Genomic DNA, 23,265 nt, shown 5'->3' on the forward strand with positions numbered 1-23,265 from the left:
TGGGCAACATGGATGCCATGTAATCCGTCTCAAGGTTTCATATTGAGAAATTTTCTCACATATGAGAAAGCACTGAAATCCATGTTTTCTTTTCTGAACCTTTACATCTCTGCATTTTACTAATTTTCTTTTGTGTTGGAAACCAATATCACTTACCTCTAAGTCCCATCTATCCTAGTTCTAAAGCCTCGCCCAATTCTATACTTGTCTCTGCCTCCCTTTCTTTTTCATCTAGCTCTGGACCACTGCAGATCTTCCCCTCAGTCTCCACGGCACAAGCCTGTCCTCTATTCCAGCCCTTCCTCCATGTTACCACAAACACAGTCTTTCTAAAACTCAGGTCTCCTCTTGATAAGTTGTGGCTCTGTACCCCACCAAAATCTCACCTCGAATTGTAAATATCCCCATGTGTTGAGGGAGTAAACTAGTGGGAGGTAATTGAATCATGAGGGTGGGTTTTTCCTGTGCTGTTCTCATGATAGTGAATAAGTCTTAGGAGATCTGATGGTTTTATAAAGGGGAATTCCCCTGTACATGCCCTTTTGCCTGCCACCATGTGAGATGTTCCTTTGCTCTTTTTTCACCTTCCACCATGATTATGAGACCTCCCTAGCCATGTGGAACTGTGAGTCCATTAAACCTCTTTCCTTTATAAATTACCCAATCTGGGGTATGTCTTTATTAGCAGCATGAAAACAGATGAATATGCCTCTCATCTCGCCTCCCAAATTTTATAGTGACAAGTGAGATAGTCAAAATGCCTTACAATGGTATATACCATTGAATTAGTTTTCTAAGGCTCCTGTAACAAAATACAACAGATTGGATTGGATGGCTTAAAGAACAGAAATTTATTTTCTACAGTTCTGAAGGCTAGAAGTGTGCTCTCAAGGTGTCAGCAGGTTTGGGTTCTTCTGAGGCTGCTCTTCTTGGCTTGCTGGTGGCCTCTTTCTCACTGTGTCTTCACGTGGTCTTTCCTCTGTGTGTGTGTGTATCCCTGGCATCTCTTTGTGTGTCTGAATTTCCCTTCTTATAAGGACCCCAGTCAGATTGGATTAGGCCCACACCAACAGCTTCATTTTAACTTAAAATGAAGCTTCAAAAGCCTTGTAACCCAATATAATCACATCCTCAGGTACTGAAGGTTAGGGCTGAGCATCAGAATTTGGGAGAGTGGGATGTAGTTCAGCCAATAACAACCACATTTTGTGGTTTACATATCCAACCCATGTTTCTAGCTCTGACAGATAAGGATTTCTACATTGTAGTTACACTAGATTAAATATACTTTGACTTCCATGGCTTTCAGCTCTTCATGCTGAAGCATTGCACCCTTACCTTACTACCTTTCACAACATATATATGTGAATGTGTGTATATCTATGTTGTGAAAGGTAGTAAGGCAAGGACGTGTGTGTATTTGTGTGTGTGTATGTATGTGTGTATATATATACACATACGTATATATGTGTGTGTATATATATATACATATGTAGATATGTACATACACATGTTTATATATATACACACACAAATACAAAATCAAGATTTACTCTGTTCTTGGGACAATTGTGGATATAGGGGTTGGTACTAGAAACAAAACATGTAACCATCCTTGCCCTCATGTAGCTCATGTTGTGGTGAGGAAAGGCAAACTCTAAATAAAATGAATGATCATCAGGTCTAGAGCAGATGGCAAGTGCCATGAAGAAAAAATAAAGCAGGAAAAGAGAATTTGTAGAGTTGGGAGAATGTGGTCAGGAAGGTTTGCTGAGGAAGTTGACAGTTGCATAGACCTGAAGGAGGGGCAGGAGGGAATCAGACAGCGGGGACTGCGGCTGGCACAAAGACCCTGAGGCAGGAGTGTGCTGGAGGGTCCCAAGGACAGCAGTGAAGCCAGAGTGGCTAGAAGAGTGAGGGAGTAAGAGGACATCCCCAGATGCAGTGAGAAAGGTAAGGCCTGGGCTAAGGACAGGAGGGGTGAGTGGAGATGGCATAGGGTTCTGTAGGTGCTGAAATATCTTTGGTTTTGTTTGTTTGTTTTTTGAGATGGCGTCTCCTTCTGTCACCAGGTTAGAGTGAAGTGGTACAATCACAGCTCATTGCAGCCTTGATGTCCCAGACTCAGGTGATTCTCCCATCCCAGCCTCCCAGGTAGCTGGGACTACAGGCATGTACCACCATGCCCAGATACATTTTTGTATTTTTTATAAACATGTAGTTTCACCGTGTCACCCAGGCTTATCTGAAATTCCTGGGCGCAAGCGATTTCACCCACTGCAGCCTCCCGAAGAATTGGGATTACAGGCGTGAGCCACCACACCTGGCCCGTATCTGGTTTTGAGGATAAGTTGGGAACACTTTGGAATCCTTGCAGCAGAGGAACTCATGGCCTGACTTCCATTAGCAGAGTCACCTGGCTGCTGTGTTGAGAATGGACCATGATGGGCAAGGGGAGAAGCAGGAAGACCAGCGATGAGGCTACAGCTGTGAGAGGTGTTAGGCCAGTGTTGAATGAAAGCAGTGGAGACAGTGAGGCCAGGATTTCCTATATATTTAAAAGTAGAGATAACAACTTTGTTGAGACCTTGGATATGTGATGTGAGAGAAAGAGGGGAATGGATGACTTGAAAGGGCTAAGCTTTTTCAAGGATTTCTTTCAAATGTCTTTAGTGAAGCCATTCCTGCCTCACAGGTGGACGAGGCTGGACATTCCTTTCTCAATACTTTCAGAGCAGTTTGTCTGTACTACTAACACAGGACTTGTCTTACTTGAATTATATTCACTTGTAAAATCTGTGTTTCATGCCAGTGAGTTCCATAAGATCAAGAATTCTATTGTACTTAACTTTATATTTCTCATGCTTAGTACAATGCTTAGAATATCACAGATGTTTAATGAGTTTTTGAATTAAAACTGTTACAAAAATTCCCAGTGAAGATTATTAAAATGTTTGACATTAATCTTTCCTCTCTGAGAATGTCTAAAAAGATTTTCTCTTCATCTTAAGTGGATTCTCCATGAAATTCTGTGGGATGGAGCCATACATGCAGCCAGCGTATTGAGGGGTGTCCTTAGGAACAATATGTTAAGGATACTAGGATATCAGGTGGAGGAATAAAGGCAATAGGTTGGGCAGAGGGAGAAATTGAGCTGCAGGGCAAACACAACATTATGATTCCACAGGGATCTCTGAAACTCACATGGCCCTTAGGAGTTATGGCACCCTGGGGAGGAGGGGGTGAGCAGACCCGTATTCCCGCACATAGACTAGTCAGTGGATGCAGACCCGCCTTTACTCCCTACCCCATCAGCATGTGTAGCAGGGGCCAAGTCAGCTCTGTACCACTGAGGGTGATTCCAGGAGAGAGAAGCTGAGGCTTTCACCATCACTTCCAACAGGTGCGACCAAGCCTGAAAGGATCTCCTGGTAGCATCTTACAACATCCACTGCCACAAATCCTGAAGAATTGATTTTGTTGATTATAAAGAAAGACATTTTTAATCATGTTTAAAAAGAAACAGAAAAACAAGGGTTTCAGTCAAACATTTAATTTAACTCAACATCAGTTTCAAATTGTAAACAAAGGAGGCACAAGGATAGAAAGCTATTCTTTTCTCTTTCACTTCTATGTATTCATGAATATCAAGCACAATAAATACTTAGAATTGCCAGTCTACATTCCACACCACATTGACTTGCTAAAGCTGAACTTCAAGAGCTGCATAGTTTCAAATAATGAATTTTTAGTTAAAAAGCTCTCAATTTTCATTAATTTGAAGAGAATATTGTTGTGCCAATTTTGTATATATAACTATACATGTATGAGTAGATATATTCTTTTCAGCACACAAACATTAAATACATAAAAGTTTAAAATCCCTTTCTTTGCAGTATATTCTATAAACTTTGTTATTTGGCTTTTAAATCTGGTTTGACATTTTCAGATAAAGAAACTCTTCTTCTAGGTCAAGATTAGTTTATCCACGGCATCTTTTCACCCTCATGTAATAATATTCAAGAGCAGTTTGCCTATAATTCTGCAGCTAACTGAACTCATGTGTGTGTACCTAAGGAGCACCACCCAATGTGTAAAGATTTACTCATACAGATGTGCATCATAATAAGAACAAAAAAGGTAGAATTTTCAAATTCTCTCTGTACAGGCTGATCCCTATCATTAGCGGGTCCTTGCTAATGTTGTAGAAGGTTGTGAGGTTTTTGGTTTTTGCGTTTTGTTATTTCTTGAGATAAAGTCTTGTCCTGTCCCAGACTGGAGTGCAGTAGCACAATCTCGGCTCACTGCAACCTCTGCCTCCCGGGTTCAAGTGATTTTCCTGCCTCGGTCTCCCACCGTGTAGCTGAGATTGCTGGCATGCGCCACCACCCCTAGCTAATTTTTGTATTTTTAGTAGAAATACAGGTCTCTCCATGTTGCCCAGGCTGGTCTTGAACTGGTGAGCTCAAGCAATCCACTTGTTTTAGTCTACCAAAGTGCTGGGATTATAGGCATGAGCCACTGTGCCCAGTCACTTACAGGTTTTCTAGTCTGCCCAGTATCAAGTGAGCTGTGGTGCTTTGCCTGGTAATACTTGACAGATGGCCATCACATAAATGGCAACTGGAGTTTAAACTCATCACAGGTCAAGATAACCATGATGCTAAAGTTAAATAAGCATGATTACCTCTCACCTAATTAGAGTTATGCTCATTTGATGTACTATGGAGGGTCCCATAGTTCTTTCATGAAAAAGGTATATTTTCAGTTTATAAGCCATAAATGAATATTATCTATTAATTTCTGTATTTAAGCTTGCCTACAATATTTTACACATTCAAACCATGTAAAACATAAAAACAGATTTGTGAGACAACCTGTTGTCTCACAAGGCAGAGGAAAAAATGGAAATATGAACATTAGGATTCAGCCAGGCATGTGCTGAGAACATAACACATCTGCTTTAAAATCCTGCACATTTATAAAATGGCAGTGCCAGAGTTCCTAGGTGGGCCTAGTAGTTTTCATTCAGAGAGAAGTTTATTCTGAGAGCATTCAAGTTGCCACTACAGTGGTGTCCTAAGCAGAACGCTTATGGTAATACAGAGCCCACTGTCGTCACGGGTTTGTTTCTTCGAGTGTCTATTGCTATAGGCTAATGAGCGAATCCCAAGGCATAAGGTTCAGGCAAAATGTTAACACACAAGGTCTTTCCTCAGAAACCGTTTGGATTTCAATAGCACTGCTCTTGGTGTTACCATTGTTGATAATGTTGTGGTTGTGTTGCAGGGGTAAGGATATGAGGGAAAGAGCAGCATTAGCGGAGTGGTTAGTAGCACAAGCTGAGGGACAGATGGACTCATGTTCAAATCCTAGTGCCATCACTTCCTGCTGTGACCTTAGTGAAGTTACTTCACCTCTGTGAGCCTTAGTTTCATCAACCATAACATGAAAACGATAGAGTATTTTTTAAGATTAAATGAGATAAACCCGTAAAACATATGGCATAGTGCCAGACACAGTGCAAATGCTCAGCGAGTGATGATAGGTATTCATAAAAATGGATACAACAATTCTAAACAACTTTGTAGGTTTATTTTGAAACAACAATATTGATCAAATTTTGAAAACTAAAAAGACTGTTTCATGTCCCAGAAGTAGGCTGTCAGTCCTAGAGGTTGAAATTCTCTGCTGATTCACATAAAATTTGACTGTAATTTCCACCCCCTTCCTGCCCATTCCTGAGGGTGGAAGAACATGCCATATGGTCAGCCTTATCCTACAATCATGAGCTATAATGGGATTTACGTGCACCGAAGATTCATCTTCCGGGGAACAGCAGGATGGCTCCTCCAGATTTCCTCTCGATTGTGTGTGCAAACCAATAAATCATAGCCAGCATCACAAAGCCTGCCAGCCACAAAGAGGAATAAGGTAGTTCCTGGAAAGAATTAAGGATGATCAAGGGCCCTTCTCGGCTTCCTCTCACAGCTCACTCATCCTTTTCTCTGAGATTATAACTACATTTGTGAACCACCTGTGAATTTGGATCAAGTCTTATTTGTGAGTCTGTAGTAGCCAGCACACTACCTCAAACAGCAGTGTCCAGTGGAAAATATCATGCCAGCCACAATATCATTTAAACTCTTCTAGTAGCCACAATTTTAAAAGAAACAGATAAAATTAATTTTAGTAATGTATTTCACTTAGTCCAATATGTCTAAACTATCATTTCAACAGTATTACCAGTATCGACAAGTATTAATGAAATACTTTTCATTACTTTTGTCATACTAGTTTTTCAGAGCTGGGGTGTGTACCCTTACAATGACTTCAGTTATGACCAGCCACAAGTCAAGTGCTTAAAAGCCTCATGTGGTTTGCGTTGGACAGATAGGCTCCAGAATAATAATGATAATAATGGAAGCACTGTTTCAATCATGCTTTATGTATTAAGTCATTCAGTCTTTGCAAGGACACTATGTGATGAGTGCTATGATTATTCCCATTTTATAGATGAAGAAATTGATAGCAAAGGGAGATAAAAAATCACCTGAGGTTATACAGCTGGCGTATGGAGCAGTGAGTCAGGTGAGCAGACAAGTCCACGTGTTTAACCAGCCCACTGGGTACAAAGAAGGGAGGGGGAGACAAGGATTTGCAGATCAGCTGGCAATTCACAAAAACATCTTATTCTCTACATGCATAATGTTTATAATTGGTGCAATGTCTCAGGCCTGTAATCCCAGCACTTTGGGATGCCAAGGCGGGAGGATCACTTGTGCACAGGAGTTTGAGACCAGCCTGGGCAAAATAGTGAGACCTCATCTCTAAAAAAAGCTCCCCCTCCAAAAAAAATAACCAAGTGTGGTGGTATGTACCTGCGATCCCAGCTGGGATCCTCCTGCCTCAGCCCAGAAGGCTGAGCTCAGGAGGTCAAGGCTGCAGTGACCCATGATCACACCGCTGCACTCCAGCCTAGGTGACAGAGTGAGATCCTGTCTCAAAGGAAAAAAAAAAAAAAAATGGGCCGAATGTGGTGGCTCACGCCTGTAATCCCAGCACTTTGGGAGGCCGAGGTGGGTGGATCATGAGGTCAAGAGATGGAGACCATCCTGGCCGACAAAAAGAAACCCCATTACTACTAAAAATATAAAAATCAGCTGGGCATGGTGGCACGTGCCTGTAGTCCCAGCTACTCACGAGGCTGAGGCAGAAGAATTGCTTGAACCTGGGAGGCGGAGGTTGCAATGAGCCAAGGTCGTGCCACTGCACTCCAGCCTGGTGCCTGGCAACAGAGCGAGACTCTGTCTCAAAAAAAAAAAAAAGAAAGAAAATTTTAAGTTCACTATTATTTATAATATAGAAGCATAAAAGGACCTTGGCTTCCTGCCTCTCTTCTTATGCTTGGTCTGCTCTAACCACACCCATTTCCTTGTTTCCAGAATGCAGTAGATTCATTTCACATAGAGGCTGTTTGCAACAACCGCTTCTTCCCACTTGGAACATTCTTACCCAAAGTCTAAAACTGGCATACTTTCTTCTTTCATTCAGATTTATGCTGAGATGTCACCCTACAGAGGGGTCTGTCTGTCCTGACCTCAACCCTGTCACTCGCCTAAACCTAATCCTGCTTTATTTTTCTCCGTAAGATTTTTCCTCATCATTATTTGTTTTCTTTCGACTTAACCACCTGCCATACCAGAATGTACGCTTCACAAGGACAGAGGCTTTCTTTTCTTTCTTGTTGTCTCCAGAGCCTAAAAGAAGTGTCTTGCCTGTGGCTGGTGGTAAATAAATTAAAACATAAATAAATGAAATAACATTGAATTAAATTGAAAGCACATGATGGGGAAAACTGATGATACTATTCAATTCAAATCATTTGTTCATTTAATAAAAATGCTTTTTCCCCAAGGAATTCAAGAACATCAGGTAGCTGGACTTGATTGCCTCTGTGCTCCCACTCTTCTCGCCCCCATGGCATTCTTATACTTACTATGTTTCTGCATAGCACTTCTCACCTTCTAACCCATCATACATTTACTTATTTATTAGTTAATGGTTTGTGTTCTGTTCCCGCTCACCCACTTAGAAAGTAAGGTCTACATAGGCAAAGATACGTGTTTGGTTTTTTCACTGATGAATTCAAAATGCCTAGGATGATACTTGTCACAATGTAGGGACTCAAGAAATATCATAAAGGAATGAATGAATTGGCATTTCTATATTTAAGTATCTACAGTTAGATATGTATGTAATCTCATGAATTATTGTGTTGGTTCACATGTGCAGAAGTCCTGACTTGCGGCCTCATGTTCTGCTTTTTTATTTTCCACCTGTCTATTCTAGTTGGCATAAGACAAAATTAATTACACAATTTAACAAAAATAATGCATTTCTTTAAACAAGCGTCCTGAAAGATGTAGGTCATACTATGAACAGTTCTAGTAGCCTGATGCCAAATGTCTTGCTAGAATTCAGAAGGCTCCCCCGTACATCAGAATAGATGGTGTCTCTTTCCTAAGGTACATTTCTGAATTGTGGCCTGATACCTTGCATAACAACCATTAAGGCCTACATTAATCCAATTATAAGTAATAGAGGCCATATTTTGAATTGGATAAGATTAAATACGTACTTTCAACATTTTTAGATAAGGGAAAAACATTTAAACAATAAATTAATTAATCTTTTTTATATAAATCTTGAAAGTTATCTTAGTTTATCATGTTATTCCTATTTCAAGATTAAATATTACAACGCACACCTTTGTCAGTCTATAGTTTTTCAAACATATTTGCTTTTGTATATAGGCAGAAGTTCCCAAGTTTCATGCATGCCCCACAATTTCATAGGCATTTATAGCTCATATTTATTCTGAGAGGTAGACAACCAATTCATAGAACACAGCCTCATAAGTCATATTTGGGGGGAAATCATCTATACATATGTTATAGGCAGGGCTGGTAACCCACTGGACAAAAATGTGTTATTAAAGTATGTTTTATGCTGTATGAAAGGTGAAGTTTATGGCTAAAATGCTTATTTGCAAGAAAACAGCATGTCTGCAATCATTGCATTCTTTTTTTGTACTCTGTGAAAAGAGCCTTAACTTTTTGGTTTGTCAGGTTCCTCATCCATAAAGTTGGCATGTTTCTTATTATTTATCCCTAAGACATACCTTAAAAAACATTGTGATGACATATAATCATTTTTTTTCTGAAACTAAAGATGTAGTGTGAATATAAAAGAGTGGCTTGTATGGATTTTTTTTCCTCCCTCTTTTCTGTAGTGGATGTCATTTGGAGTGCTAGCTGTAAAATATTTATTTTAAAAAAAACTCTTTAACAAGACTATCTGAATACAAATGTGTTTGTTTGTCCTATAAATGCACAAAAGTCAAGAAATAACAAAGAATGACTGAAATTGTCCCTCCGTTCTAAAGACGCTTTGTTCCCTGGAGTTTCTCCCATTTAAATGATCTCAGTGCAGTAAGTGTTAGCCAGGCCTTGGCACGACTGAAGAAATTACCAAGCTTAACCTTCTGCTGACTTGCTGCAGATCATTCTAACCTCTCTTCCTGGTTATAAGTTATGATATTACAAAAGTCTTTGTGGTAAATTCCTAAGAGAGAACAAAAACTTTATCCCTTACAAAAGCAAAATGAGGTTATAAAATAACAGGACAAAAATCAAAATCTATTTTCTTTATTCTTTCTTCTCTAAAGTCGTCTCTGTCCTAGTAGCTAACGTTTAAGGCATGCTTACTGTGTGCCTAACCCTGTTAGAACACCCTTGTTCATGTTAACTATCATAATCCTCATACGACATCCTATGAGGGAAGTTTTGTTATCTTCATTTTATAAATAACAAAACAGAATCATGGAAATATTCCGAACTTGCCCATATCAGCTGTTTAGGAAATACTGAATCTGAGTTTTAAACAAACTTTTCTCTTAATAGTCCAGTTCTTTGCACACAGTTGCAAAAAAGTAACAATTCTCAACTTTTCAAACTATAGAGGGAACTGCATGTAGTTGATTTTTCTTTGTTTTATGGTTTACAATATTTGAGAAAGAAAGATAAGTAAAAAAAAAATGCCACCCAGCTTTTTATTTCTTTAATTTTTTTTTTTTTTTTTTTTTAGAGACAGGGTCTTCCTTGTCACGCAGATGTGAGCATAGTTCACTGCACCCCTCACTTTCTGGGCTCAAGCGATCCTCCCACCTCAGTCTCCACAGTAGCTGGGACTACAGATACCTTCTACCACACTCCACTAGTTTTTGTATTTTTTGGAGAGATGAGGGTTCTCACTTTGTTGCCCAGGCTGGTTTCAAACTCCCTGGCCTCAAGCGATCCCCCACCTTGGCCTCTCAAAGTTCTGGGATTAAAGGCATGAGGCACCGCACCCAGCTTCAATTTTTAAATGTACTATATCCTTTATATTTACAAACCACAATAAGAGCTGCTTAGCATAATAATATTTTTCTTTATTTTAAAAAATTCCAGCAAAAATTAGATACTCTATTCCTGGAAAAGAAAACCATAGCTCACATTTCAGGGTTCTGTGGCATTAACTCAGGCATTTTTCACTTTTAATAAATGCCCAAAGCTCTGAAGGCTAATCTAGTTCTTCCAAAATATGCTTCACTGGTTGGTTCACAGCAGTTATTTTCTGTTAACAGCCAGAATTGGTGATTTAAGCATAAATTCTACTCTGCTATGACAACATAATTAGCTTCTTCCATCATTATTGGAGGAAAGATACATTTTTTTTCCCTTTAAGAACACAGTATTATTACTTTGAGCAACCATGAAATTATTTGGTAGAGGAACACTTTGAAAATATATTAAAACAATTTTTTTAAAAAATTTAGAATGTGTTCATCACCTTTGTTCATTGAATGTGTAAAATAATTAACTGAAAAGCGATTGAAAGTATGAAAATGTGAATCATAGTACAGCAGCTGTATTTGCTTAATGCAGGGTCAGGCCTGGGTCAGAAAGTGCATAAGTTGGCCAGCAGCAGATAACAACATGAAGCTCTTCTAAGTATAGAATTTCCATAGATTGAGAGCCATTTTGTCAAGACCAGTTCCACTTGGGAAGCAAGAAGCTTATTTCTGATATTTGGAGTTTGGCTTCTTAGTAAAATTTAAAGAAATAAATATCCATGTAACCATCAACTCTGTGAACACTTGACAGCAATGCTGATTTGGGGGCTGGATCAAGTGGGTATGTAAATGAGAACATTGATGGAGGACTCTTTAGGTAATTGCACTGTCCTGAGTTTTTAATGTATGTTACCTTTTAAAATTTTCACAATAACCCTATATAATAAGTACTTGAATTATCTTCATTTTATGGATGAAGAAATGAAAACATAGCAATCTCAGTAAGTACAGAACCAAGATTAAACTATGGCAGAGTGGATCCAGGCTCCATGCTTGTATGCACAGCGGTAGGATAGACAATGACCCCTAAAGGCATCAGGTCCTATCTCTGGAATTTGTAAATATTACCTTATGTGGAAAAAGGATCTTTGCAGATTTGGTTAAGGATCTCGAAATGGGGAGATTTTCCTAGATTGCCCAGGTAGACTTTAAATGCCATCACAAATGCCTTATAAGAGAAAGACAAAGGGAGATTGACACAGATTGAAGAAGCGAATGCAGTGTAACCACGAAGGTAGTGATTAGAGGAATGTAGCCACAAGCCAAGGAATGCTGGCGGCCCCTGGAATCTGGGAGAGACAAGGCATGGTCTCTCCCAAGAACCTTCAGAGGGAGCATAGTCCTGCTGTCCCTTCGATTACAGTTCAGTGAAACTGATTTCAAATTTTTGGCCTTTAGAACTTTAGAGTGAATATATTTCTGTTGTTTTAAACCAGGAAGTGTGTAGAAATTTCCACTGGAAACAAATACAACCGCTATGCAGCATTCATTTTTCAGCAAATTCACATGATGGAATAACCCACTTCTAAATAGCTGGTGAGCTTGAACAAGTGAGTTAGCCTCTCACCATTCTAGTTATATAATTTGTAAAGTGAGGGAGTTGGACTGTGTGACTTGTAAGACATTTTATAGTTATACATCATAGGGGAAATTGTTCCCAGGCCTTCAGTAAAGGTAATTGCCAGATTATTTTGGGAATTGAATTTAACTCAGCATTTAAGGAGCTACTATGTACTCAGCACCAAGCGCCAAGATTTACTTGATCTCAAATAATTTTTAAAAATTTTAAATGCAGCATTCAAGGCTGGGATTAAGTTTGTGTTTGGAGGTATAACTAAGCAGGGACATGATATCAAATAGACACATGGTGATAACTGTGCAGACACATTCCATATCAGGAGTTATGTGCGGTGAACTCTAGGCTGAGGATGCAAATGCATTGCATCTTGACTGCTAATTCCTGCTCCGCTGTGGCCTCCCAAAGTCCTATGTTGGAGCAGAGCCTGAAGCTAAATCCAGACTCTGGAGAAAAGAGTATCATGGTCAATTAAGTATAGATCATGAATTGAAAGGGAATACAGGGGTTCCAAATATTTGCCATTCCTACTCTAAAGAATAAGAATTAAGATCATAACCACTCTTAACTGTTTCCTGCTGTACCTGAAAGCAATTGTAGAAATGACAACATTGGTTCAGAAAAGAATGTAGGGGCATTTTTATTCTAAGTAGTCATCAAGAATGACAGAAATGACTGCAAAGTGTCAAGAAGCTTTTCCTTTTCCCAACTCGGGTGCTAATGGTTTACATTTATTAAAAATGTCAACTAATCTGATGTGCCCACATTTATTGCCTAACATTCTTTTGGAAAGCAGGAAAGGGAATATAAGTAAATAATTTAAAAATACTGATTTATGAAGTGTTATTTATGCAATCCTACTAACAAAAACAGCTTTACTCACCAACATCTCTGGTTGGCTTTCTTGGTTAAGTGTCTGAAAGTCAGAAGCAGAAGGCTCTGGGGATTTTCTCTGAGGTGAGAGAGAGCCCACAAGAAACATTAAGGTCACTCGACACTTTCAGCATTGAACTTTCTGGACCATTGGTCTCAAAGTGTCAGTCCGCAGGCCCAATATGGCATCCCAGTTTTTTGGTTTAGTCCTCGAAATATTGGCCCACACAAGTATTTTGATAAAGTTTTCAGTAGCTGACAACATATACAGTTTGAAAAAAAAAATCACATAAATATCCATATTACCAACTTCTGTTAGTCATCAAATATGGGGTCTGTGGCCCACTGAGCCTGCATTTATTGGCAACGTGCAGCCAGAGCTAAGCAACAAGAGTAAAGAGAAAGCTGACTGATTGGTTTTGTGCCCCTGTCTCCATTAAAAGTTAGAAAAAAAAGACAACCCAGGAGGGTGTCATGTTTCAAGAAAAAAATTCTTATGCGTAGCTTTCTCCCATTTGTGTTACCTGAATGATCCTTAGAGACGTATGAAATTCAAGTCCTGTGCTAGACAATGTCAACCTTCAGCTGGTACAAAAATGAGCTCTGGGACACTGTGGAAACACCAGTAGGGACCCACTGTAAGCCAGGCATGTAGAGCCACAGTGCAGAAGCAGATCTGCGTGGCTCACGCGGCCTCCTACAGCGCCCACAGCCTCCTGCGGCACCCACAGTCCCGAGCATATCTTGGAGTTCCACAATCAGTGAATCACCTCATTAACCAGTGCTCCTCAGATTTAAGTGCTATGCAGAAAACACACCTGTGGAGTCTGTTAAAACTGTAGATTCCCAGGGCCCAACCTGAGGGTAGAATCTGTATTTTAATCAAGCACAGCAGGGTAAAACCTGCCTATCTCTTCATGAAATATCACCTTCAGTTATTAGCCCTCCCAATTGCTTTGTCTCACTTGGTTAGGTTTATTTTGATTAATAGGGATAACAGTAAATATATAACCTAATAAAATTTATTACTACTTTGGGGAAAAAGTAGATTGGGGGTTATTATCTTTTGGACACTTACTATATGCTAGGCATGTGCTTTGAATTTTATAGGTGACCCTTCCTATATAACCCTGTGAAATGATACCCATTTATCAGCTGATGAAACTAAGGCAGGAAGAGGCTAAGCAATGTGCTCAAGGTCCAGTGGATAGTCAAGTGGTAGAGTCAGGACCTAAACCCAGGGTTGTGTGTGCCAAAACCTTGCTCTCAGCCACACTGTTAGCCTACCCAGTGGCTTTCAGACCTATTTGACCTGCAATAAAAAACAGGTTGATATCACAATCAATTAGACACCCGAATCCTTACACACAAAAACATATGAGTGTACCTACATATATACATCCATAAGACTATGTATGATATATATTGATACCTTCTGTTTATCCAATTTCATATTTTTTAATGCTAGATTTTAATCCACTGAATAGATTTTATAACCCTCTAAAGGGTCATGACACTCAGTTTGAAAAACTGCAATAAACCAGAAATTCTGTAAGAATAATAAGGAATACTAGATACTATAGTTTATGGACCACATGGCCAAAGTGTGTATGAGAAAGATGTGTACAAAATTCATGCATATAAGTAATCACCTTTCATTGCAGAACTGTCTGAGTAATAATAAATGTAATTGTAATAATTTACATATTTTATGCTTTATAATCTTCCAAACTTTTCAGATTCATTATCTATTTTAATATTCACAAAACCTGATGGAGACTAAAAAAATAAACCAACAGTAATAATGTAACATTTCATTTATATCTCATTCTGTGGAATTTAAGGATTTAGATTTCTGCTAGAATAGTCTATTGAAGTATACCTATTGGAGAATTACTTACTGCATACTATCAGTCTGTCACATCACCAATATTTTGTTTTTATTACAAAAAAGTTATTCTGTGCTTAATAATGGATAGAAAATAATAGAAATATTCTATTCTAATAAGTAAATCTTTCTGCATAATGAAATATCATTGGTGAGACAATAAATATTTTTAATAAATGTAAATCATTTTTAAAATGGAATAAAAACATGCTTACCTTATTCAAGGCAATGGTATCCACAACCTACCTGCTTAACATCACAGGGAAATCGTTTTGCTGGTATTTTCTCCTATTCTTCTAAAATTAGCAGGGCTCACAGGTAGAGAGATGTTAATATGACCCGTGATACCAGAGCCTCGGCTTTCCTGTTATAGGCCACACTCACCCTTTTCAGACAGTGACAGGCAAAGTTGCTCAAGAAATAGCACTGGGAAGAGGCAGTTCTGCCCCTTTTTTAAATGTGCACATTGACATGATGGGCTCCTTCCAAACTGTGTTGGGTAGCCATTTCTCTCCGCTGTCCCCTCTGTCCCATGGAGACAGAAATAATTCTTAGCATATTTACAATCATTGGGGCTTTACTTTTCATCTGCTTTTGTGGAGTATATTATATTACTCTCCAGGATTTACACAAAGAATTTGCTAATTTTTTTAATAAGAAAAAATTCCTGTAACCCACTCCTCTCCCTAGTTTCTAACTCTTGTGCACACATGTAGCTCCAAGTGTTCAAAAACTTCTGTGAAAATTATTCTTTGTAGAATATTATAAGCTGTTGTCTTCAAAGATGCATCAACTCCTTGACTTTTGAAACATAATTTCATCTGTTATTTCTCTTGGACACATAATTACAACCAAGAATTATCTTCTTCTGCAAATGATAAGCTTTCCCCCCTTAAAATGTATATTTCAATCTTAGTCTGTTCAGTAATAGCTCCTTAGAGCAAAAGTATCCTTCAGAAGCATCTAGTGATTTATTTTCATTTCATAAATGTGGAAAATGAAGGACAGAAAAGTTCTGTCTCCCAGTTAGTCTTCTTTTCTGCTAACCACATTGTCACAAAGCAGAGCTAATGTTTGCAGAATGCCACGAATTCGTGTATTCGGCATCGCAGCTAATCTGTAACCACAGTATATTGTGCAGAAAAATAAATCATTGAAAGCATCAAAATTCTACCCCCCAAAAATGAGACCTTGTGTGCACATGTGTGTGTCCAAAGGGACTTTCTTTGGTTATGTGTAAATGGTAAATAGAAATCCATATTGTTTCAGGTCTGATTCTACATCTGCTCATTGGATTTCAGTGTATGGATTTAGTAAACCAATATTCATGTTCTTAAGTAAACATCTCTCCGAGTGCATATATATGACGACAGCTTTTAATTGGCAGAATCAGTGACTAAATTAGAGGCATGCCAACCAAGTTGACTTTGCAAAAGTAATCTTTTGCAAATTAATGAAAGGACTTCATACTTATTTCAGTGGAAGTCTTATAACTAATGGAAAGAAAGCAGAAATGTAGAATCCTAAAGGTCTTCCAAGGGCAGAAATTCATCTTTTTTTTCTGACAAGAATGCCCACATTATTCTGAACCATTCTGTTTTACATCTAATTCCTAGCTGACAAGTGTCCGTTTTTCATTCTTATTCATTCATCACCCTTGTGTTCACTCTGCCTGCAAGGCATCTGACCTGCCTTCTATCACATCTTTCCAATTGATAAAAGATATGCTTAAAATCTTATCTCTCCTCCCCTCGCAGGGTAGTGAGGAGGCATGCTGAAATATGCGGCCTCTGTGCTGCCTGGCCGTGATATATCCTATGCTCATTACACAACCTGAAAGCCAGAGAGGAGGTTTTATGGCAGGAATTAAAAGTGTTTTTCAGGAAGAAGTATTGCCTTGTGGGGGGTTCCATGTGAGATCATTCTAGAAATTAGATCAAATTTATACAGAGTTTAAAGCCAACCCTTTAAAATAATTCTGTGGTATTCAATGATGGTTTAGTTAAACCCGTCTTTTGAAGTAGATGACTGTGTTTGTCACCATTCTCAATTAAGAAACAAGGGTCTACATAAAATGTGCCTTCATTTTATGTAGAATCAGAAAACTGTGCCAAAAGTTGCGCCATATTCTGAGTGGAATTACAGCATGCTGCATTCAAACCCACTGCCCATTAATGGTGCCACTAACTTCTGTCACCTTAAAATTTTAGAAATGAGTAGTAGATACTGCTGGGACTTAGAAAACAATGCCCCAAAATGAAGCACTCAGAAGCAAAAGATTTTCTCTGACTTTCTTACCTCCTGTCTCTCACTCCATTCTTCCTCAAGGCCAGCCATGGCAAAGATAATCCCCTTAGTCCAAAACTGAAAAATATTCTAAATTTCCATCCTCCTTTTTCTATAAAAAGTGGCCATAAAAAATTTACCTAACCTACCTCGTGAGATCATGGGTCATGAGACCACCATTCCAGAGAGGGTCCTGCTCGACACCCAGATGAAGGAATGAATGAATGAATGCTCAGAGAGGCTGGGAAGAATCTAGTCTTGCTGGGTTTCACCTCTCAGTCTATTAGCATTAGCTTATATCCTTTCTGTCCTATCACGTTTCTATACGGCTGACCAGACTTTGTTGAACAGAAGCATAAAAATGGATAATTATCCCTGGGTCTTTGCATCTTCATTCCAAAGGCTCCCATGTGTACCTTTGTCTGTCTTCTCTCCAATTAATCTGCCTCTTTTGACTTAGTCGATTTCCCAGTGAACCTTCAGAGGGTGAAGGAGAACTTCTCCCTCCGCCCCTACAGTGCCCAGAATGGTCATTTCCCCACTTCCTGGTTACTCCTCATCACAGCTTGGCTTCTGCTCCCCCTTCACTCCTATGCTTCCCAGACCAATGACTTCTCTCCTTTGAGTACTTCTGAGTCCTTCACTGCATTTCTCCTATTGACCTCTCCACTTTTTAAAACTTCATTTTCCTCTTGGCTGCTCTGACACTAATTTCCTTGTGTTTTTGCCTACTGCTTGGCTGACAGCTTTTCCTCTTGAATGTTACTGTCCTATTTCCTTTATGCTCCAGTCTCTCCCTGATGATGCCATCTGTTTCCAGTGCTTCCGCAATTGCTTAGTTGGTGCAGCACAAAAAAACCTACCAGGCCTTCTTTTCCAAGCCCTAGACCTGTGGTTATCAACTGGGCATGATTTTTCCCCTTAGGAGACATTTGGCATTGTCTGAAGGCACTTATTTTGTTAAGGTTGGGATGGATTTCTAATGGCATCTGGAAGGTAGAGTCCAGGGATGTTGCTAAGCATCCTGCTATGCAAAGAACAACTGTACCACAAAGAATGACCCAGTCCCAACATTAATAGGGTTGAGGTTTAGAAATCATGATCTAGACTACTACACTTCTCAATTTGATTTTTTTCAGGGATATGCCAAACGTAACATGTACCAAAGTGAATTTATCTTTTTTTTTTTTTTTTGAGACAGAGTTTCACTCTTGTTACCCAGGCTGGAGTGCAATGGCGCGATTTCGGCTCACCGCAACCTCCGCCTCCTGGATTCAGGCAATTCTCCTGCCTCAGCCTCCTGAGTAGCTGGGATTACAGGCACGCGCCACCATGCCCAGCTAATTTTTTGTATTTTTAGTAGAGACAGGGTTTCACCATGTTGACCAGGATGGTCTCGATCTCTTGACCTCGTCATCCACCCACCTCGGCCTCCCAAAGTGCTGGGATTACAGGCGTGAGTCACCACGCCCGGCCTGAATTTATCTTTCTCTCTGCTTCCCTGCCCAACTTGATACTGTACTGTACCAAGTTAATGATGCAGTAGCTAAGAATTTAGCATTATCTTTGCCTCCTGGCACTCTCCAAATACCTACATCTTCCTCAAGGTATGATCTATTTATTTCTAGAATGCTTCCTCCTATCCCGTCCACTATCACTAGCTGAGTCCAGGACCCCATCATCCATCACGATTTATTCAAATGAGTCCCTAACTTCAGACTCTTCACCACTGCCTCAATCCATCAGTCACTCTGCTACACACTCTTGGTCTCTGCTCTTGCTCCTTTGCTCAGAAGCCTTTGAGGATTTGCCATTCCATAGCATGACAGAAAGGCTTTTCATAAGCACACCTCAGCTTACATTTCTAGTCTTCTTTCTGTACATCTTGTAATCTTGATCCTAAGCACCTAATAAAATGTCTGCCACATGGAGACAATGAAGAATGTTAAATTGCTCAATTTGGATACATATATGCCTTTCTTTTTCTTGTTCTTATCCCTCATTTTGTGATACCTTGATTCATTTAAATCAGAGTGAGTCAGTATGCTATTTAATTTGAGAACTCATTCCAATTATTATGTCTTTGCCCTACCCCACATCAGGCAGCAGTTCCTCAGGATCACTTTTTACAAACAAGATATACCTTGTCAAGAACATTTTAGCCCATGAAAGTTATTCACTGCTGCTCTTTTTATTGGTATCTTGTGTTTCATCAAATTTTATCTCAGTGCAGATCAAAAACCAACAGAAACCACCACATCAGAAGAGAAAATTTTTAATGTTTCCTTTGGAAGAGTACAAATTAACCAAAAGAGATGTCAGGGGGATGTGTGGGGTGGCAAAATGTAAAAAAATCCATATCAGCAGGTTCTAAGGCAGCCATTGATTATTATGCTTTGAGGCTGTAGGTAATTTGGTCAACATGTTTTTTGGATGTAAGACAATTACATGGTTTAGATAACATTAAAGTTATGATAACTCTGTGGATTCCAAATGTTCATTTCTTTTTGTTGTTGTTGTTGATGAGATGGAATCTCGCTCCATCACCCAGGTTGGAGTGCAGTGGTACAATCTCTGCTTACTATAACCTCCACCTCCCAGGTTTAAGCAACTCTCCTGCCTCAGCTTCCCTAGTAGCTGGGACTACAGGTGCATGCCACCATGCCTAGCTAATTTTTGTATTTTTAGTAGAGACGGGGTTTCACCGTGTTTCCCAGGCTGGTCTCAAACACCTGACCTCAGGTGATCCACCCACCTTGGCCCCCCAAAGTGCTTGGATTACAGGTATGAGCCACCGTGCCCAGCCCCAAATGTTCATTTTTGCAATATACTCAGTGTCTTAACAATCAAATTAGAAGCATTTTTCTGATGGAAATTCTGTCATATTTGGGGATCTCTTATCTTGTCCCAGACCCTCATAGATCTATAATTTTCTCACAACCCCTATTGTCTTTAGAGTTTTCTTCTGCCAAGAAATTAAACAAAATGGCAAGTGTGTAACAATGCAGTCTTTTCTTAGCACATTTTCCAGGTGCTTTCTGGTAGAGTTCTATTAGGGATACACCTCGAGAGCAGGGGTCCGAACCCCTGGGCTGAGAACCGGTCCTTGGTCTGTTAGGAGCCAGGTCGCTCAACAGGAGGTGCGTGGCAGGCTAGTGAGCATTACCACCTGAGCTTTACCTACTGTCAGATCAGTGGCAGCATTAGATTCTCACAGGAGCATGAACCCTATTGTGAATTACGGATGTGAGGGATCTAGGTTGCACACTCCTTATGAGAGTCAAACTAATGTTCGATGATCTGAAGTGGAACAATTTCATACAAAAACTATCCCACCACACCCCCACTCCAGTGGTCAGTGGAAAAATGATCTTTCATGAAACCGGTCCCCAGTGCCAAAAAGGCTGAGGGCCACTGCTCTAGAGTCTCCGGGTTGCCACTCGTTAGTTCAATCCACTGCAATGCTGCTTTCAGATTCTTATGTCTTTATCAGGGACCTGGGATGACAGAACAGAGACATTAATTTTTTATTAAAATTCGCTGGGTAAAATTCTAATAACTTTTTATTGGAAAGAACCAAACTGTACATGCATGAAATAAAATTTTTGTAGGCTTTTTGAAAAAATGCTACTTCAAAGTTCTATGACCTAAATTAATTTTTTAACTCTAGAAATTAGATTAAATGTAGAATTTAAAGCCAAACCACTAAAACAAAATAATTATATGGTATTCAGTGATTATTTAGTTAAACCTATTTCCTGAAGCATGTGCCCCTAATGTGTTTAAAATGACAAACTGGTTTCCAGCATTTTTGTGTCCATCTAACAACAGTTTGTAAAACTCAGCTGCATATTCCTGTATCAGCTGTAGCTACATAAATACATAATTAGGTGCCTGGGATATTTGAGCAGAAATGACGAGTCTCCTAATTGAAGAATGGCCACATGAATAAATGTAGCGATATCTTGGGACTCTTGTCTATATTCTTTTCTCTGCCTTATACTTGAGACACCCAAAGAAGTTATGTTTCTTCCTAACAGATTCCAGCATTCTCTTTTCCACTTTGAAACAGAAACAGACTTAGAGTATTGATCAAAAGATTCCAGAGTGACTGGAGCTTCAATAGTATCCATTGTGAGAAAACAGGAAAATAGATATGTACGTAAGGGACTCTGTAGGTATAAGAATCATGAGAATGAGGTTCTTATGATTTAAAACTGTGATCATCATAATTGATCGAGAAATACTAATAAATTAATGCACTTCATTAATTGTTCAAATGAAGACTTCCAAAGATTGATGTTTAAGGTAGGAACAGTTTATAGCTTCTGAATTTCATAATTTATACCCCAAAATATAGACACCAGATTATAGTAAAGTACTAACAACATGGAGTTAAACAAAAATGCAAGGCCAGGCACCATGGCTCACACCTATAGAGCCAGCATTTTGGGAGGCCAAGGCAGGAAAATCACTTGAAGTCAGGAGGTTGGGACCAGCCTGGGAAATATAGTGAGACCCTATCTCTACAAAAAAATAAATAAAATTAAAAATAAATAAAAATAGCCAAGCACAGTAGCATGCACCTGTAGTACCAACCACTCAGAAAGCTGAGGCAGGAGGATCACTTAAGCCCAGGAGTTCAAAACTGCAGTGAACTATGATCATACGACTGCACTCCAGCGGGGAACATGAAGTGAGACCCTGTATAAAAAAAAAAAAAAAAAAAGCACAGATAAAATACTAAGCCGAAAATGTTTTTGTGCTTTCTGTAAATGAATAAATGTTATTTAGTTTTAGTTTTGACATATATTTTGTCACGTGTGCTTTCCAGATCTACGGAAGACATTTGAGCAGGAACCCCTAGGAAAAGAAGTATCCTTGGAACAAGAAGTCTTACTCCAGTGTCGACCACCTGAAGGGATCCCAGTGGCTGAGGTGAATAGCAATTCTTTGCATTTAGCGATTGGCACTAAGTTATTCTAACAGGGGCCTAATCCATGGCTAATGGTGCAGTGAATTAGGGTATGGCATGATGAATGGATGGTAATGGAGTTCTAACTGCCTGCTGCTGGCAAAATAGATTGATTGGGAACTGATTAATGACTTGGGAGTCAATTAGAATGCCCCATTGGACAAAGCCACAGGCAGCTTGGTTTAATTTTGTCATTCTCTTTCAAGAAATCAGAAATACTGCTTTATTTTATCTGGCATTTATCCTAGAGAGAGATGGTATGACTTAACAAAGTGCCATGAATTTTATTATTGTTCTTGCTGATATGCAAAAAATGTGAGTGTAAGAAGAGTGTGTGTTTTTCTGTGTCTGTGAGCCTGTGCACTTTACATGTGTATTTTTCATTCTGTGATATAGTTATAGACATACCTGAAAGCCATGCCCACACACCTTGCGTAATAACATGTTTTAGGAGTAACAGGTGTCAATTAGTTTCATCCTATAACCTTTCCATCAAGTCCTTTATTTTTCATTTTTGGGTTTCTGCTAGAACAAAGCCTATTAGTTGCTAGTGAAGTATTACAAATCAGATGCATACCATGACTTTTCATTAGCACCACACAATACCATGCCCTTTGAAAATAACTCTCTTTGGGGAAGAGGACTCTGTGACCCAGAAGAGATTGCAAGCACTCACCATCATCTCAGACCACACTATTGAGGAAAACTAATACTCTGTCTTTCCTTTGTTAACAAATAAATCCTAAACTCTGAAAAAAATTACCCTTTACATGATTAATAGCAGACGTCCTTATATGCATCTGACACTATTGTCCTAACTGATTCCTGTCCTACAAGCCCAAGTGCACATTGATTTGACAAGTGGCATAGTGGCCAGTTTGGTGGCAGTCTTCACTGGCCTCCAACCTACGTTGAGTAATTTGAAAGTTTTACTCTGTATTGCACGTGTTGAAAGAGGCATATTTCAGTTGTTGCAATTTGGACTTCTATATGGGTCCAATGTATATGAATTTTAAAAAATTAAGCCCTGAAGTTGTGCCTGTGTATGAAAGTGAAAAAGTAATACTATTGAGACTTTCAACATTGTCCAAAAGCAATTAATAACTTGTAATATACTTAGTATTTTATTTCTCATAGTTTTTCCATTTTTCAGGAAGTAAAGATGGGGTCAGGTAGTTAGCTGGTCCCCTGACAACAAACTCAAACATCTG

General features: G+C 39.2%; 1 protein-coding gene across 2 annotated transcripts in view; it reads left to right on the top strand.

The window, feature by feature from the left end:
- The window catches only part of UNC5C (unc-5 netrin receptor C), a 393,986-nt gene that overhangs the window by 255,459 nt on the left and 115,262 nt on the right, over positions 1-23,265 (top strand). For both annotated transcript variants that reach the window (XM_032239558.1, XM_032239559.1), the window contains exon 4: positions 21,914-22,017. In XM_032239558.1, coding sequence (XP_032095449.1) covers positions 21,914-22,017 — 104 coding nt within the window. The remainder of the gene's footprint in view (positions 1-21,913; positions 22,018-23,265) is intronic.

Source organism: Sapajus apella, unplaced genomic scaffold (assembly GCF_009761245.1).
Source record: "Sapajus apella isolate SASKATOON/1434 unplaced genomic scaffold, GSC_monkey_1.0 scaffold45, whole genome shotgun sequence".
Taxonomy (NCBI): Eukaryota; Metazoa; Chordata; class Mammalia; order Primates; family Cebidae; genus Sapajus; species Sapajus apella.